The 18,800-nt window shown below is 39.5% G+C and overlaps 1 protein-coding gene across 1 annotated transcript in view; it reads left to right on the top strand.

Annotated features, from left to right (window-relative positions):
- Positions 1-2,683: 2,683 nt before the first annotated feature.
- The window catches only part of SLC41A2 (solute carrier family 41 member 2), a 52,184-nt gene continuing 36,067 nt past the window's right edge, over positions 2,684-18,800 (top strand). The window contains exons 1-4 of the mRNA XM_034063271.1: positions 2,684-2,886; positions 4,100-4,231; positions 10,616-11,359; positions 14,144-14,251. Of these exons, the coding sequence (XP_033919162.1) occupies positions 10,805-11,359; positions 14,144-14,251 (663 nt within the window). The 5' untranslated portion in view covers positions 2,684-2,886; positions 4,100-4,231; positions 10,616-10,804. The remainder of the gene's footprint in view (positions 2,887-4,099; positions 4,232-10,615; positions 11,360-14,143; positions 14,252-18,800) is intronic.

Here is an 18,800-nt window from a genome sequence, read left to right on the forward strand (position 1 = left end):
ACCTCCTCCATCCCCCCAGAGAGCTCCAGCCCTTCCGGCTCTCTCCCGGTTACATCCTGGGTATGACGTGCTATGGTATGGAATACCTCTTTGGCTAGCCTGGGTCAGGTGTCCTGTCTCTGCTTCCTCCCGGCCTCCCCTCCTCCCTGGCAGAGCATGAGGCTCAGAAAAGGCCTTGAGCAAACCAAACACCAAGAGCAGTAACTCCAAACATACTTGCTATCAGCAACCGTTCCCAGCCTGAAAGTCAAAACACAGCACTGCACCAGCTACCAAGAAGGAGAAAAATGACTGCTACTGCTCAAAGCAGGACACTGGCACAGACACCTACAGTCACGTAAATACGGGGTTAATAATGCAGAAATGAAAACAATTCACGGTACAAAGACAAAAAAAGGGGAGGCAGTTAAAATCTTTACGGAACGATTTGGCATGAAAACTCCATCTCATCGCCCTGAGGAGAAATGAAACCAAGCTTCAAGCAGGTAGCACTGCCTGAAGGCCTGCCAGCTGCTGCTCCTGTTTGAGAACCTTCCCGTTTTCACTGTCACAATTTGACAAACATACCTAAAATTAAATGTCAGGCCCTGAGGGGATTTCAGCTATCTCTTGGAAAAGCAGCTTGCACAACCACCAAGTTCAGCTGACACCGGCCACCCTGTTGCTCAGGATTTGCTCTTCAGATTCTGCCCCTGTCTGCTTGTAATGTGAAACTGTGAAAAGAGAACTGAACGCTTGATATGAGACGAGATGGGAAGTCCAAGCCAAAACAGAGAAAAAGTAGTAACCAGGTGGGCGGTGTTTATAAGCCCTCATTGCAGAACACAAGGGAACAAACGAAAAACCAGATCCCAGTATCTTAGAATTAACAAATACAGGGTTAGACATTAGGAAGAAATTCTTCACCATAAGGTTGGTGAGACACTGGAACAGGCTGTGCAGAGAAGCCGGGCAGCCTCATCCCAAGCCCAGAGCAGCTGTGGCTGCAATGATCCCCGGCAGTGTTCAAGGCCAGGTTAACAGGGCTTTGAGCAACCTGGTCTAGTGGAAGGTGTCCCTGCCCATGGCAGGGGGTTGGAACTGGATGAGCATTAAGATCCCTTCCAACCCAACCTGTTTTGTGATTCTCGGAATACAGAGGAAACCTTCTGCAGGGCCTCAGGCAAGAGCCTACCCTCCTGTTTTCCCACCAGCCTGTCTCAAACCAGTGTCCTCTGTCACCTTCCTTTGGGATAATATTCCCTTGGGATGTACCAGGTCCATTCCACCAAATTTTCAACACGGTTTGCACCTTTCTACCCAACGGTGCTCCAGGATTTTGATTTTTCAAAAAAAAACTCCTGTTGCTAGCCATACTGACTGAAAGATCTTGAGGACTTTTGGCCACGAAAGCAACTCCCGCTGAGTCAGCACACAGCCCAGAGTAACAGTGTGTGAACCTCAAATAATCTATTTCACCATGGGTATTATGTGATTTCGGTAGAGGGAGTGGCATAACAACCATCTAGGAACCTGTAATGGGGACTGATGAAATGATTGCCCAAGATCACCAGGCAAGGAATTGGAAAAGCCAGAAATAGTACCCTCAGGTGCTGTTCCCAAACATCAGCTGTACGGTCTAACCTACTGGCTGCAGCAGTGGTTATGATCTTTATCTGGTTTGCAGGGTGGCCCAACTACATATCCACATATGAGCACACCTGAAGCATGGATATGTGTGGCTGCTACCAGGGCAGGTGACAACAGTACCCATAGCCCAAATTCCCAACAAATGCAGACTTGAGGCACCATCTGCCACTGAATTAATAATGCAAAGGTTTGAGCTCTTTCATTCATTCCGTGCCATATTGACCCAAGAGTTTAAGATGATGCTGTGTATTTCGCTACAGTAGTGCAGATTGTTTTGGCCCCAGTCATAGATCTCAGAGATCTCCTCAGAGAGAAAGAGGAAGAAAAGAGAACTGGGATTTCTTGATAGTGACAGCAGCCAAGTCTACAGCATCTTTTTTCCTTTCTATAGACAAAACAAAAGACAGCTTGTGCAAGTCACCAAGTATTGGCCTGCCATGGAGTTAGATGCTGTGGGTATGTGTGGAAAAGCAGAGATTTAAGCATAGGTAAAAAACATTAGGAGATGTGCAAGAAGATGCCCCATTCCTAGCATTTTTCAAGGCCAGGTTTGACAGGGATTTGAGCAACCTGGTCTAGTGGAAGGTGTCCCTGACCATGGAACTACATGATTTTTAAGGTCCCTTCCAATGCAAACCATTGTGTGATATGATTCTAAAAAATGCTAGTAATTATAATAAATGCACAAGTTTAGCCAGCCTGACTATTTAAATGAATTGATATAAAGTGTGTCTCAAGACAAAGAGTTTTGAGGACTGATTAAAAGCACTCAGGAAGGCCTTGCCTCTGTGCTTAGTTTAATGCAGACAATTGTTGTCTACAGAGTCACTCACAGACTTATGCTAAAGCACTTGGTGCTGTGCACAGGGCACGCAGCCTAGCTGGGCAAGAACGAGAGAATATTTCAACTGACCCAAATACTGGAATCAGCCGGATTCCTTAGGAAGCTATTTTTAGCCAGCTGGCAGGAAAATGCCCTAGTGCTGACATTCTAGAGCCAGCACAAACCAGCGGCTCTGGCGCTAGGTCGCCACGAGAGCTTCTCCAACTGGAAGCGAAGGCGCCCGGTGGTGGCGGCGGCTGCTGCGCATCACCGGCCACATCATCGCGGGGGCCGCCCGCCCTCCAGCCGCTTCCGCGCCTGCTCAGTGGCGGCGGCTCTCACCTAGCTCCGGAGCTGTCACTGCCGCCGGGCTGCTCCCTCCCCACCGGAGAGATGGAGCGGGACCCGGGGCCGCCGCCATCGCCCTCGCCCAGGTGAGGGGAAGGCGCGGCCTGAGGGGGGCGGTGGCGGTGGTAGAAGGGGAGAGGGGCTGGGGTGGGCTGGCGACCTGCCGTCCGGGGCGAGGGAGGCGGCGGCCGGGAAAGTTTCCTCCGGAGCGGCGGAGCTGCCGGGCGCCGCCCTGCGGGCGCTGCCCTGGCCCCGGTGCCCGAGGGGACCGACAGCCCCGGTGAGCGGTGCGGCTCACCCAGTCCCGCCCCGGGCCCTGAGGAGCCCTCGCAGCCTCTCTCTTACCACCCGTACCGCGCCGGTTCTCTGCCCTCCGCAGATCCCCGCAGCCGTTTTTAGCATCGTGCGCTGCTCCAGGTAGCCTGGACAATGAGCCTTTTCTTCGGCTTCGCTCTGTCTGCGCACCATCCGTCCCGCGTTTCCAGTGGCACTGATTCCCTGGCGCTCTGTACGTCCGTATGTGCTTGCCTCTCTCTTCCCACCTGGCATCTAAAAGCAGGCCAGAATCTGTCACCACAGATGCGCTTGCGAGACAAGTGTGGAACTTGTACCCAAATAGCACACATACAGAATAACACCGTCATCTTTTCTTGTTTACAAGCATTTTTGTTTACAAGCACTGTAATTGACGTGCAGTGGTACGCTGATGCTCTTTTCATACTTCTCTGCCAAAGCACAGGAGCTGTTAGTGATTTCCTCTACTTTACTTTCTACTTTGTAGTTAATTCTCAATTAAGTTGAGATTGAGGTTGTGTCTCTAATTTCAGTGAAATGAAATTAATTCAATTTCAATTAATTTAATTTCAGTGAAAATTATAATTTCCTCCCCACCCACCCCATTGTCCAGGATGTGGTTGTGTGTCTTTCTCATTCATATGTGATCCTAGATTACAGAGCACACTGCCTTAGCCAGGCTCTGATAAGCAGAACATATACAATTAAATAGTTGTTTGGTCATAGTGTCAGGAACAAAAGAAAAAAGTCAGTTCATGAATCTTTTCTGGGTAGAGTCTTAGCAGGATTTGATAGACAACTAACATCTTAAGCTGTCCTCACTTTACCGGTTCAGTAATGCTGGTCAAAAAATGAGAGCAGGTGGGAGAACCTGTTTTGGCAGCATTCCCTACACAGACTGCCTTAAACAGGTTTTGAAACCAGAACCATAAATACTACAGTATCACTGGTAGACACTTCAGAAGTAGAAATAACAGTGTATCATTTTCTTTTCAAATACCTCAGGATATTAGCCACAGAAAACAATGGGAAGTCTGTATCCTAGTGCCTGAGTTAATAAGCAATTCATCCCTCCTTGGTGATGACAGTGGAAACCCCTAATCAGGAGTCCAAAAAGTACAGTTAGGACCCATCCTGGTAAGTACCTCTTGGTTACTTAATCTAGAGGGCTGTATTACCTTATATTTCAAACCTTCCCACCTGCTTTTAATGGGTGGGATGTGATTTGCCTGGTATTTTTCATGTTGGTATTCCACTTGAGTGATTTTACAACGTGACCACATTTCACAGCTTTGCTGCCTCATTTCTGGCTCTGTTTTGGCCTCTTGTAATTGAGTTGCCTTAAAAGTGTATAGGCAAACCAAATCTTTTTCCTCCAGCTGCTTTTGTCTTCTTTGGGGCCAAAATCAAAAGCTGTTATGCTCAGGAAGTAGAATGCAGCAACCCCAACCTTGTCTGAAAACAGAGCCTGAGGCTGGCAGCTCTTTCAGTGTTTTATATTCAAGAAGGCAGCCAGAGGTTCTTTAATCTGTTGGGGTTTTTTTCTCCTTACTATTTTTCCTTCATTTCTTTTGCTACTGATATAACCCCCAACTGCCATACTATAAACTGCCATACTATAAACACAATGTTAACCAGTTTACTGCATTGTATTTAAGCAGTGGCATGTAATGCCCATGTATCTGCCTTGCATGGCACATTTGTTGAATTTCAGCGTGTTTTCCAGTCTTTAATGCTCAACATTAAGTACCTGGTATAAATAATCTTACCCCAGGGTGCCACCTCAGGTTGCAGATTCTATAATATGTTTAATTATAAAACAGTCTGTTTATGGTGCTGAGGTGGTATGATGGATCTTTCACTTTCGACTGATAAGTCCACTACAGCAATGTAAATGATTAGCCACAACTGAGATAAGGATGTCAGTGTGATACCGGGAATTGTATGTATACAACAGACAGTAGTGGGAAGAAGCGTGCAGACCCCTGTATCACCCATGTAAAATTTAAAAGAAGCCCCCCCACACACACACCTCACTTTTCAAACTTTACAGAACCTCAGAATTATTGAGATCAGAAGGGGTCTCAGTGTAGGGTGAAGCAGAACAGGTTGCTGAGCGCTGTGTCCAGTTGGGTTTCAAATATTGCCAAGGATGGAGTCACTGTTTGGACCAGTATTGAAGCACTCTTACGGTAAAATAAATAAATGCATAATTAAAAAGCACATTTCTCTATGTTTAAATGTAATTTCCTCTGTTTCGGTTTGTATTCATTACTTTTCATCCTTGCATTGAAAAGAGTCTGGCTTCATCTTTGAAGACAGAAAAGAATCCAGCTTAATCTTTGCTTATTATGGCAAAATATTAAAGCTCAGTATTTCATTAATGTCTCATATTACTTTCCTGAATCCCTTTCCAAGGATTGTTCTTGTACTGAGATATGTTTTTCAAACAGGCATGTTTAAGCTATTGTATTTCATTATGGACTACCTAGCAGTGCAACATAGAGATTATTATTGCTTTAAAAGATTACCTGTAAAAAATACTTGTAGCTTTTAGGAAAAAATGGGATTTGACTATGGTCTGATTCGCTTTGGATCCTGTGAAAGCACTCAATATTACTGACATAGGTCTTATCTTTTGATATTGTTAGCCAAATGGGAAGAAATCAGAAGATTAATATTCCTGGAGCTAGACATTGATAAATATTTGGTTTAGCCTGCCGTAGTATTGACTTTACAAGTTTCATACCCAATTCTTTCCCCTCCCCCTTTTTTGAGGGTTCTTAAAAAAAAAACCAAAAAAGGTGGTTTAATTACTAATTCTTTTAATGCTTTAAATAAATGATCAGCAGTCTAAGCACTGTATGATCAAATTTAGCTTTAGAATCCAGTCCCTTAATCGTTCTGATCGTAGATGTTCTTTAAACCCTGGGAAAGTTAGAAAGTATAGAAACATCATCTTCTTCCCATGCTCTTGCCAACATTGCTTCAGACACACCCATGATTCAGTTCTCAATTTGTTTGGTTAATAATGAAGACCGTTCTTGCTGCCTCTTCCTGAACAGTTGCATTTTCTTTGTTGTGTTCATCTTTCTCAGATGAATCAAGATCAACAAAGCCAACCAAAGGTGATGGATGGAAAAATGTGATAATGATCAGGTGTTCAGTTTCATAGCTGAAGCATCTGAGGTTTTGCTAAAGCAGCTATCCATTTCCAAAAGTCAGCATCTCTTTCAGCTCATGGTTCTGTTTTCCACAACATCTGTTTCTGCCTGTCTCTTTCACTCATTGTATATATTGTCTCCATGTGTATGTTTTAAACTGCTGTGTACATCAGTTGTATAAATCATTATGGGTAAAATTGGTTTGTTATTTGTTGCATTGCTAAGTGTCTTCTCAGGAGCACATCTTTGCAGGACTGTTTGTTTACGCTTGTGTATGCTTGCAGAATTGAGAGAGAGAGAGGTGAATAATACACAGTAATTGTTATGTGATATAAAATGCATGAAGGAAAAGAAGAAACTATTAAAAGTAGTTACTTAGACAACAATAAAGGAATCTGGGCTTAGGTTCTTATTTTGTTTGTAGGGACAAGATGTCCTTTCACTTCATATATAACATGCCAGGTATGATAAATTTGAGGCTGCTTCTTGGCTTCTCAAAGGATCTTTGTCTCTTTTCTTTTTTTTTTAGTACTTCATCTTTCTCTGTAACCGCCTGGTTGTACAGCAGGAAACCAGATTCATTTATCTTCCTACAGAATGCACATGGCAGGGGGGTTGGAAGTAGATGATCTTAAGGTCCTTTCTAACCCTAACTATTCTATGATTCTATGGGATTTTTGAGATTTTTACCACCTTTTCTTCATAGGAGTTACTCAAGTAACTCAAGAGCTTGGTTCTTTAGCTGGCCATATCTTTTCTAGACAGCACAATAAAATCAGCATTGTTCTTGTCAATAACAAAGTTTCTTAGGAAGTTCTTGTCCCTGAGATCATGCTGTTCCTTAGATGGTTTACTGCATTCTGTAGGTAGATTCCCCTCCCCCCACAGAGTACAGCAATATTAGAATCCTGTAACTCAGGATTATTGCATCAGATGACATTTGGGAAATTATCTTTGTTGGAACAGGGTTTTAGAAATGAATAGTTACATTCAGAAGGCTTTGTAGTTATCTCGTCTCTATGCTCTGAAGAAGTAATTATTCTTCACTGTATAATATAGTTTTCAATTTCTCTTCTTAAATTCTCATTTTCCAACATCTATCATTAGTTCACTTTTTGTCATTATAAGTCTTTTTGGTAGGAAAAACCTAAATGGCTCTCATCCAAACTGCTTTGTACTATTTCAACTGTTAGCTGTCCATGCCAGCCTCATCCTCCCTTTGTAACTTGCTAGTTGACTGGATCATTTTTTCTGTTGCTCTTTTTTTCCCCTTTTATTTGTTAACACTTTTTCATATTAAATGAAACCAAATCTTCCCAAAAGATTTGGTTCTTAAAAAAATAAAGTAGTAAAAATGTAAAAGGAGAAAAAGCCATGTGTTAGAGAGATATGCATCATTAACCCAAATATTTTTGGCCAGAGTTCCAGACCAGTGAGTAATTTCCATGAGTCACTGGTCTAGCACTCTGGTGATGTGACTGGAGGACATGTTGGAGAAACCACAATGAGAGCCAGACTCTGCCTTGTTAAAGCTATTGGAAAATGTTCTCAATGTATTTCCCTGCAAGTGAAATAAAATCCTTCATTTGTTACTCCTCTCCTCAAAAAAAATAACACTGCCCCCTCCCCCCCCAAAAAAAAGCAGTTGAGGATGCTGTGGGTCTCACTGCGTGTCTTTCATCATAGACACTTTTATGCCTTAATTGTACACCCCATATTTGAAGTCCATCATGCCATTTCTATAATCTGAATGTTTCTTGTGACCAACTGAAGCTCAGTCAGCAGATCTACAGCTTTTTCCTCTGCAAGCTTCCTAAGTAGTGTGGCACTTCCTATTGTCGTAAATCATTTGGCAGCCTTCTGCACCCTAGGCTATACCCTTCCTGAAAGCTGAATTTTCCTCAGCTTCCATGAACTTCTTTTCTATTCATCTTAATCCTTCAATTCTATAAAGCTCTTTGCTTTTTGTCTTGGAAGTTGATAATACGTTGATAATTTAATGATATATCTTCTTCTGATTTTCTTGTTTTTACATACCATTTCTTTTCTTTTACATAGATAGTGCCACCATTGGGTCAGGAAAAAACGAACTTGCCTCGTTGCTCTGTCTTTCTGTAGCACTTAACAGAGCACCATTTTGGCCTGTGGTTAGAGCTCCTCTGGGATAGCAGCAAAAATTGTTTTGTTATTCCCAATTAAAGTGTGTGGAAACCAGAATTGAAGCCTAGGAGGTTTTGTGCACTTATGCTAAAAGGTTCAACATAGCACAATCTGTTACAGAACAGCAAAAGATACTGCAGGAATCTTGCTTAGTTAAATTCCTCTGTTGGTCTTGTGGAAAAAAATGCTTTTTCTTGCAAAACTTGATTTCTTTCTCAGTGAAGCAATGAACTCCATTGTAACTTTAAAGACATTTGTTTCTTGGTCAGAGGTCCCTTGAGTAAAGCAATTGGTAGATGGAAAAATCTTCATACTGTGTCTGAGTCATCTCCTCACTCAAAAAAACCAAACCAGGTAATTCTGTGAGCAGCAGGACTTTTGAAATTGACTTACCATATATATGAGTGAATTATCCTGACCAATATTTGAAGATGCCTTACAGCAATGACACAAATCTGATTCTCTTATAAGGCTGTTAGTTACTAAAATCTTTGATGTCTCTACTCTCTGTCAAATCTATCTTGGATATATCCAGAAATCCAACCCTAAACTATTCTATGATTCTGTGACTTAAAATATACTGAAACACAGGGAGGAAAAGTATAGGGATCACAACATAAACAGTATGATCTTAGGGCCCAATTTTCTTAGGAGGCATAGATTTAAAATCCTCCAAGCCTGAACTATTTTTATTTCCTACAGTCTGTAAAAATATGCTTCGCAGCTTTGCATAGATACAGTGTCTTGGGCTTGTGGAATTGTGTTATCCCATATCATGCTGGTGTAGTCTGTCTGACCTTTGTTTCTGTGTTTATGCCAATCATTTACTTGTATTCAAGAAGTCAAGTAATAAATACCAAAGTCAGCAAGGCTTCAAGTCAAATTAAGACTGTTAGTTTTTAAGTTACCATAACTATTATCACACCATGAAAATTGAAAATTCCTATTGGAAGGTAAAGTGTCTTCTGATGGAAATGTCAAATGACGTGAGACTGCCAATATATCCTTGCTAAATTTTCTACCACAGTGGCAATTTCAAAGTAGAAACAAATGCACATTAAATGACATGAAACAGAAGATAAAAGAGTGTATCTGTATGATTTGCAGAAAGCAAACAAAACTGACCACATCTAGTGCTAATATTGATCTAATAATTATATTTTAGTGTTTACTAGACCTCATAATAACCAATATTTCAGGAAATGTCTGCAACCTACACCTCATACAAAATGAAATTAAACTAAGGTTTTTAAACACCTTTATTTTAATTATCTTAAGTCCTAACCCTTTTCTAGTTTTAATTAAATTCTAATATGCCATATATATGAATACCGTACTGTGGGCTAATTTTTATATTAGGCTAATTTAAGCTATTTTAGACTGATTGGTCTGAATTTCATTACTGTCTTCTTTCCCTGATGTGGCATTTTAAGAAAAAATTCTTCAGTTTTATTATGTATATAACAGCTTTTTATATATAATAACATACATCCATGCATACATAATTTGTGTGTTTGCTTCAGAGAAAAATCAGTTGTTAGGATTTTAAATTGTCATGCTTTTGAATTGTACATACCAATATTGATTTGTCATCTTTTTATTTGGATGGAGGGCAGGGACTGTCAACATATGAGACTTTTGACACCCAGGATATTGCTTTGGATTTATCACCTCTGATAGTAATTTTAAACTAGTATGTCTTTTTCTTTACTTTTTTTCTGGGCTTCTTTCCATTAGCATAGAGTGGGAGAAACAACAGTGGCCTCACAGTGCATCATGTGCATTTCATTTGTCCGTACCGTTACTCTTTGCAGAAATACTTTTCTCTTGTGACCTGCTGCCTTCAAGGCTGCTGCAAGTCTAGAGCTACACATGGTATCTGCCTGAAGACTTCGACTTCCTGGGCTTCAAAAAGGGAAAAGCCAGGCCCTCATCAATTCACCTAAGTTCACACTGCTGTGTCTTTCTTTCACTGGGAAGAACACCATTTTGTGAAACTTCCTCACCCACCAGCTTTCCCTTTTTACTTCTCATTTCTTCAATTTAGGCAGTTAGACGTTGGAGGATATTGGCATTTCTACAAATAATTTGCTTTGGAAAGATACTGAGTGATCAGAAAAATTGAATCAGCATCTCATATCTTCTGTAGAGTTAAAATATTATAAAGCCTGAATATATGTTTCTTACTTTTTTGCAGATCCAGTCTTGCTTATGGAATTGCTGAAGATCTGAGATCAATGAAAAAACATCTTTGCATGAAAAAAAGAATCCTTTTGCTCTTTTTGTTTTAAAATCACCAGACATGGCACTTAGTGACTCACCTACAAGATTTCTTCACTGACATCTGAAGAACAAAGTGCTTTTCAACCTGTACTTCTGTAGCACTATGACTAACTGTAAAGGCAGATCTACCATCTCCAAAACAAACCACAAAATTCATGACAGAGAACGTTTTGTAAACTGGACCATAAACCTTAATACAATTCAGTCTGATAAATTTTTGAAGCTCCTTTTGAGTATGGTTCCTGTTGTTTACCAAGTAAACCAGGATGAAAGACACAAGAAAGTAAATGGTGTCTGGCAAGATGGATTACAACCGGCAGGACACAATTTTAATGTTAGGTCTGAACAACACACAGAATACCATCACTTCTCCGACCCAAGTTTTCATGGTAGCAATGGACACAGCCCATCTAGCTGTAGCCCTAAGTATGATGATTTTACCAGTTACAATTACTGTGATGGAATGGGTGCTTCGGAAACAGATGCCATGTTGCAGGAAGACAAGCTATCTACTGACAGTAATGAAGATATCATCATGGAAGGAAGTACAAAACAACCCAAAGAATCTAGTAGTATTATGGCATTACAGATACTCGTACCTTTTTTGCTAGCAGGATTTGGAACTGTTTCGGCTGGCATGGTTTTAGATATTGTACAGGTTGGTATTTGCTTTGAAATATTTGTTTCAACAGGTAGTCTGTGATGTGTATAATTCTAATACATGATACTGCAGATGTTTACAATATTGAGGAGTAATTAGGTCTGTGTATGGTTTTGCTGCTATGAGCGCCTTTCTCCTAAACCGCATCTTAACAAGTTCCAGTGTTTGATTTGGAGCCATTCCAGTCTTGGTAAGTATCCTTGCTTAGTCACAGTGAGCTGGTGAACAAAACCATTACCTTCTGCTTGAACTAAGGATAGAAATATGGTAATGGCTCAAAATTCTGTTGACACAAATAAATGTAAACATAATGGGAGCTGTAAGTAACTGTGATGCTTCAATACATAGGAGTGTAAAAAGTCTGAAGAGTGTATTACAGTATCTCATCTCCTTGAGTGCTTCAAGTCTATGCAATTTCGGTAATACTATGTAGATTTAGTCCATGATAATGCATATGGTGTACAAAAATGTGCATTACATTTGTATGTTATATGAAATTGGTATTAAGTGATTTACATATGTTTTAAATATTCAGGTGTATATAAGTGAGCTCTTTGTAAAACATTAGGTATATTGCAAGCTATTACAAACATCAGTGGTGTCAACAGGACTGCAAAATGATGTCCACCTTGAAATACAGTTGTAGTAGGTCCAGAGAAGCCAGATTATCTTGGTTTGTGGTAGCAGATTTAGCTGGTGATGGTTATTCAGGGTAAGATAGAACTTTCTCTCAAATTTAGTTTTAATGAAGTTTAATATTTTTAAAACTTGTTTTGGAGTATGATAACAGTAAGACTCTACTGATATTGACCATTTTTAGGTCTGGTTTCTAGTTTAACACAGTTGTAGATGTCTGTAGAAATATGGATTATAATCAGTGGATTTAAAAGTAACAGTTGGCTATGAAATAATTCTCTGTGCAGTTATACTTGAAGAAAATTCTGGCGACAGTAACAGTTCAGAAAGGTTTATTGGACTAGCTCATTTTCTTGCCTTCTCTTTGCCTTTTGAAGGCTCAATTGACTTTTAGTTTTTACCTAACTTTTTTTAGAAAACTGAAATTTCTTATAAATGCAAACCTCATGATTCTCTCTTCCTGTATTCACAGCAAATTACTTAAAAATATGAAATAACCACAGTATTCAAACTGAAAGAGAAATTATTCTGTTTTTTTTCTTTTGCTTCATTCAGCTTTAGGGTTTTATTTAGCTACATTTAAAGAGTTTACAAAGTTACAGATGGGTAAGAGGTGAATATCTTTGTCACTCAAAATCCTGAGAGAGCGAGGAAAGCTTGAACTTCAGTCAGTTGTAGTGAAATGAACTTTTATACGCCAAGAAAAAGGAAAATAAAAATTGACATGCAAACTTTACTGCTTCCTCACACTGTTTTACACCAGTCTTATGCTTTGTTCATTTGCATATTACCAGTGTATTCTTCTTACAAATGCTTTGTTTGTACTTAGTTAATGAAAGATTTACTGTGTGACACAGCATAATGATCAAGGAAAAGAGGCAGTTGTGCTACTGCCACTACTGGCTTCAAACCAAATTTCGCTTTCTCTGCCCTTCCCTTACGGGAATGTGTTTGTATAGCTGGTTTTTGAGTTGGGCTGGGATAGATCTTCATTTGTCCTTCAGTATTACTTTTAATCTTTATTGGTGTCCAGTCCAGCTCACCATGAATGAGAGAGATGTGACACAAAGGCAAGAATAAAGTGTCAGTGCCACCTTTTTTCACTTCAAAGTAATCACTAAACGGTGATGTTAGTGAAGCAGGCTTTTGCAATGTGACATAACATGTTTTGAAAATGAAAACATGAAGACAATAACACATGCTGAGCTGTTGTTTACAAACCATTTCATGGAAGTTCTTTCCCAGTGGTAAATAGATATGTAACTTCACATAGGGGTACTTTTCAGATCTTGTTTACATTTGAGAACTGAATCCTTTTATTTTAATTAAAATAATCATAGAATCATGGTTTAGGTTGGAAAGGACCTTAAGATCATAGAATCATAGAATAGTTAGGGTTGGAAAGAACCTTAAGATCATCTAGTTCCAACCCCCCTGCCATGGGCAGGGACACCTCCCTCTGCCATGGGCAGGGAAATAATAACTTAAATGATTGGAAATCCCTGAATACAAAGACAATTTACATTTTTGTTTAGCTGAAGTTGGTAATTGATTGCAAATTAAATACGTGGATCAACAAACATACAAAATAGCACAGCATTTCAGTGCTGAGGAGTCAGCACACAAAAAAATTAAAGATGAGCTTATGTTATAAAATCTGCCTTTTGGATTCTTCTGTATTCTTCTAAATTTTACTGTTAGAAGGAAAAGAATAAAGATCAGCTTTTTTCACTTACAGGCTTTGTTCACTTTGCAACTAATTCCATGCTGGTTTTGTGTGAGGTTTCTACTCGGAAGGGAAAAGATGAAACTATTATTGTAAATTAGGAGCAGAATTCAAGAGCAGTCATAGTACCTGGTACTATTTTAAAGTCATCAAAACCCTGAACTTTTAATTAATGACAGCTAAAGGCCAAATTTTGTATCTCTTCCTTTTGATATTCTCATCTTTGAAGTAGTAATATACAGTCATGAATCTGTTTTCTCTAAATAGGTAACAGTTCTGGCTTTAGACATTGAGGTCTAATGTAAAAAGATTGATTTCTTTATTTTAGAGGATTAAGTTATGAGCTACTGAAGTTTTTGAATATTTTGCAGATGGTCTAATTTCTCGATTTGATGTTTCCCACTGTATCCTTTATACAGCATTGGGATGTATTCAAGAATGTTACTGAAGTTTTTATCTTGGTTCCTGCACTTCTTGGTCTCAAAGGAAATTTGGAAATGACATTGGCATCCCGACTGTCAACGGCTGTAAGTAACTTTCTCTCCTCTTTGCTCTTCAGATATATGTTGTAAATATTTTGACAGAAAAACAAACTCATTTATAACACATAAACATAAACATTTTATGCTTATGGCTTAATCTGGCTGTTGGGAAGGCTCTTTAAATCTGTTATTAAATTGACAGAGTTAAAAAGTTGACCCTCTTCTAATTTCCACACATCAAAATTTTACTTCTTCAAGTCTTCTCTTAGTCATCATTCAGAACAGATAAAGTAGCTTTTTCAGATTAAGATGTGTGTTCTGAAAGGTTGATAGGTCTCTTTGGCCTTGAGGGGCTTTAAATAGGCTAATAAAATGGGCATATTTTGAACACATTTTTCTAAAGCCAACTTGTGTGCCATGAAAATAAAGCATTGCTTACATTGCTATTCCAGACATTTGCTGATCAAACGGTAAGAAACTCTCTTGTGGCTTTCTGTTTAAATAATTTTACTCCCTTTTTGTTGTGATGAGTTTTTTTGGGGGGTCTGCTAATTATTTGTGGGTTTTTTTTCAACACTGTAACATAGCATAACTGCTTTTTTTTCTGTCTTCTTTCTTATGTATTTATCATAGTTCTACTCTGTGTCTCAGGGGATGTGCCATCCCTTAATTTTTCTAGTCCGAGCAAACCAGATTACCTTACCATATATCTCCTGTGTTTGCATTAATGTTCTAATAACATGGTTAAACCACTTCTGGTACTGGAACTGTATCTCTGGAAGACAATGCTTAATGCAGTGTTTCTCCTTTGTAAGATATTTTTTCCATACTTTAGCAAAGCCCCCACTCTCTGCCTGTTCCTGCCTGATTCACTCTTTCTAGAAAAGGTTTGGTTGAAGGTGTATATATAACTCCAGATGAGACCTTACTATGGCTTTGTAGAATAGCACAACCCTATTTCTCTCAAAAACTGCTCTTGAAATTTGGTAGGTTTGTATGTACTTATTTGCCTAGCAGTGTCAGACATAGACCTCACAGTCACTTTGTGATTAATGGCTGTGTCCTAGCATTTCTCCTTTTTGTGTTATTTCCAGCTGTCAATGCCATCTTCTGCAAGAAATATTATTAGTCCATAAGTGCATGACCTTTTATTTCTACTGTTGAATTTCATCTGCTTTCATTGCTGCAATCCTCAAGGACATTCAGGTTTTGTACACTATTACAATGTTTCATATTGACAAGGTCTCTCAGTTTTCTGTCATTAATAAATGTCATTGCCACATTATATTGAGTTATTGTCCAAATGCACACTGTGATGGACATAGCTTTAGAAGTCCTATGAAGGTTTGCTTGTGTCATGCCCATTATAGAAATCAATTAGTTTTGTCCCATATCCATTCCTTCATACATAAGAATTGACATGATTTGTTGTATCTTTATCGATGGCAGCCTTAGCTCTTCAATCTTATTTTCTGTATGATACTTTTCTGAGTATTCTTACCGTTTCTTAAGAGTATTTTGTGTTTAAACCTTACTGCCTTTACTGTCAGACATGGATACTTTTGGTTTTTACCTTACTTTTTCTGTTGTTGACCTGTTACTTAATTCGTTCATGTCTGGTACAGTTCGTGGCCTGAGGATTGAAAGTGCTTGTGTTGCATAGTGAAAAATCCACCAAGTCCAAGATCTGCCTTACTGAAGGCTTAAAAAAGAGGGTCAGAATCAGTTCCACCACTTCTGCTTCAGTTAATAGGATCTTTAATTCTTCGTCTTAATTGAGCTTAAGACCTTTGACAGATCATGACTCCAGAACTTCTCTGGGCCAGTCAGTGGCTGATTTCCCCATCCTCACCAATGCCATCTCTTTTGTGAACCTCACAGCATTAAGGAAACATTTTGAAAAGAGTCATGCTGACTTTTTTTCTGCTCTGGGAATCCTGACTTCAGTTCTTATTACCCATCAACTGTTACCAAAGTCTCCCTGTCACAGGTGTTGATAAAGGATGCTAGAGTGTCCGCAACACTGGCTGCATGTTCAGTGGTTACCTAAAGGTGGCATTGTGAGGTTCCAGCCACTCCCCTCAGCCCAAAATCATATTCTTAAGAGTATCCCAGTAACTGTGTGATAACATGATCTGCAGACATCTTGAAGTCAAAACTCCTACCAAGACTCAGTCTGTTCTGAGAGGGCTTAGTCTGAGGAGTGTTACTTGTGCCATTTACCACTGTCATTATGTCTCACCAAGACATAAATCTATGAATGCTTCAGAGGTTTTTATTCAAGCGTGCCATGAAAGCTTCCTTTCACCTTGTGCCAGAAATTGCTGTAAATCTGTCTTGGCCAAATCAGGTTAGCCAGCACTGTTCATATCTTTTTACCGTAAAGGTTAATTAACTGGCAAAGAATAGGTCAGTGAAGTGTACATTTCTTCTCTGTGACATGTGGGAATTCCAGTTTCTTTCATTGCCCGAAGTCACAGTCACGGCACCACTGGCACCAAGCTACTTCCCAGCTTTGTGTGGGAATGTAGGGGGTTTTCTTCTTTTTTTTTTGTTGTTTATTCTCTACTACCTGTAATTACCTTGTATGACCTGTTTTCTTCAAGAATCATGGCAGACCCTAGACTAAGTTACAAAGGTGATTGGAATACTTTCTGGGACTTAGTCATATTGTAAGTTCATTGGAAATCCTTCCCATGGAGGCGGGGGAGAGGCTATTTGCGGTTCAGTGATTGTTCTCTCTTTAGCCAGTGTTGGCTGTAATTTGTTCTACTTGGTGAAGAGCTCATCAGGAAATGTGGTAGAGCATGTGTATGTACATGTGCACAGCACAGTGGAGATTTAAGAGAACAATACTGTACAAAATAAGAACAGTATAGATCGGCCATTGTCAGCATAATGCTAACAAGATAATATTTAGGCTTTATACATTAAAAAAGCAAACCCAAAGCAATAAAAAAATATTTCATCTTGCAAAGAACCTTCCAGTTTTCTCTTATGTGTCTTTTTTACACTCAACACCAGTTGCTATGTGCACAGGTCTGTGAGCTGGATAGCCAGCCACCTCACTTTTAGTGCTACTGCAAAGGCAAACAAAGACAGGAGAACTCTGTAATGTTTCTACCCAGTAGTTAAAAACCAACCAACCAACCAACCAACCAAAAATCCTGTGGAACCCTACTACATGTTACATGTAGCTTCTTACAGGTGACAGCTTGGGGTTAATTGCCTGATATGAATTTGAACTCCAGGTCAGTTGTGTTGATTGCTCTGCTTCCCTCAGATTTTACAAAGAGATGCTGTGTTATACTGCTAACTGGAGAGTTTAATCAAAAAACTTACCACTAGACCTGCAATTTTTATGTCAGCTCTCCCATACCTTTATGAAATAGGTTATTCTGACCTTTGCATTCTTTGCATTGATTTCATTGACCCTTACTCAATGTAGCCATCCAATCTTTGGTCCTGTCATCCTCATACCAGGTGAAAACAAAAAGGAGTGTTAATTCAGAGCATATCTAAACAGCTATTTGGAGGCAATTGTATGATTAATGTTCCCTTCTCTGACCTAAATTTGCACTAGGTGGCTCCCCACCAGATACTGTCTTTACACTAAATTCAAGACTGTGCCCCTGTGAATAGCTTTATCTTTTGAGGAGGAAATTTCTAACACAAGTTCAGCATTGGAGCTAATTCTTACCCTTTTTGCCCAGTTAGCTTACAGTTGCATCTGAATTTGTAGACACATCTATGCTCTTGGGGCTGTGATTACTTCACTGTAATTATGTAGTCAGCCAAAAAGTAAAGCCTTGTTAACAAGTTTCTGTTACCCATAATGCATCTGTTTGCAAGTGTTGTCTGATTGCCTTCATGCATCTTAATGCCCAGATTCCTGCTTGTAGCTGCTTCTTACTGGTCACAACTATTAGTCCGTAAGTGCATGACACTGCATTTCCACTGTTGAATTTCCCATCCACTTTAGAATGAGTTTCATTGCAAGAGGCTTTTAAAGGTCCATTCCAACCCAAACTTTTCTATGATTTTGCTAAATCTGTCTCAAGAATGTGTTTTTAATCTACCTCAGAGCATAGCTCGTACTTCTCCTTGGTGTTAGTGTTAATGTAAACCCTTCTCCCTCTGGCCACTGCTGTGCTGGCATCACTGTGTGAGGTATACTTAGGTCAACTGCCCATTTATACACGGTATTTATGTCGTGTCTTTTGTATTTTTCAGCTGTATTCTGTAGTTCGAGTCACTCTTACTGTCTCAGTTCACACTATTACTTTTCTTCCTATTTGTTTCTGTTTTTTTTAAGAGGAAGTAAAAAGCAAAAACCCAACACCAAGACACCAGTCATCCTGTCATTCCTGTAAACTTGCAGAATCTTGTTTTGACTGCGTATTATCAGGATTAGTCATTAACAATACGACTTTACAGACTTTTGTTCAGGTCCACCTATTCCACAGTATCACAATAAACTTGATGTTACTTTAAGGAAATGTGCAGCTGAAATGAGTGGTCCTGTTCCTTTTCTACCTTCCAAACCCTAAGAGCATTTGCACATAGTTGCATGTGATGGATCAGATAATTTTGT

This window comes from Melopsittacus undulatus, chromosome 5 (genome assembly GCF_012275295.1).
Source record: "Melopsittacus undulatus isolate bMelUnd1 chromosome 5, bMelUnd1.mat.Z, whole genome shotgun sequence".
NCBI classification, from domain to species: Eukaryota; Metazoa; Chordata; class Aves; order Psittaciformes; family Psittaculidae; genus Melopsittacus; species Melopsittacus undulatus.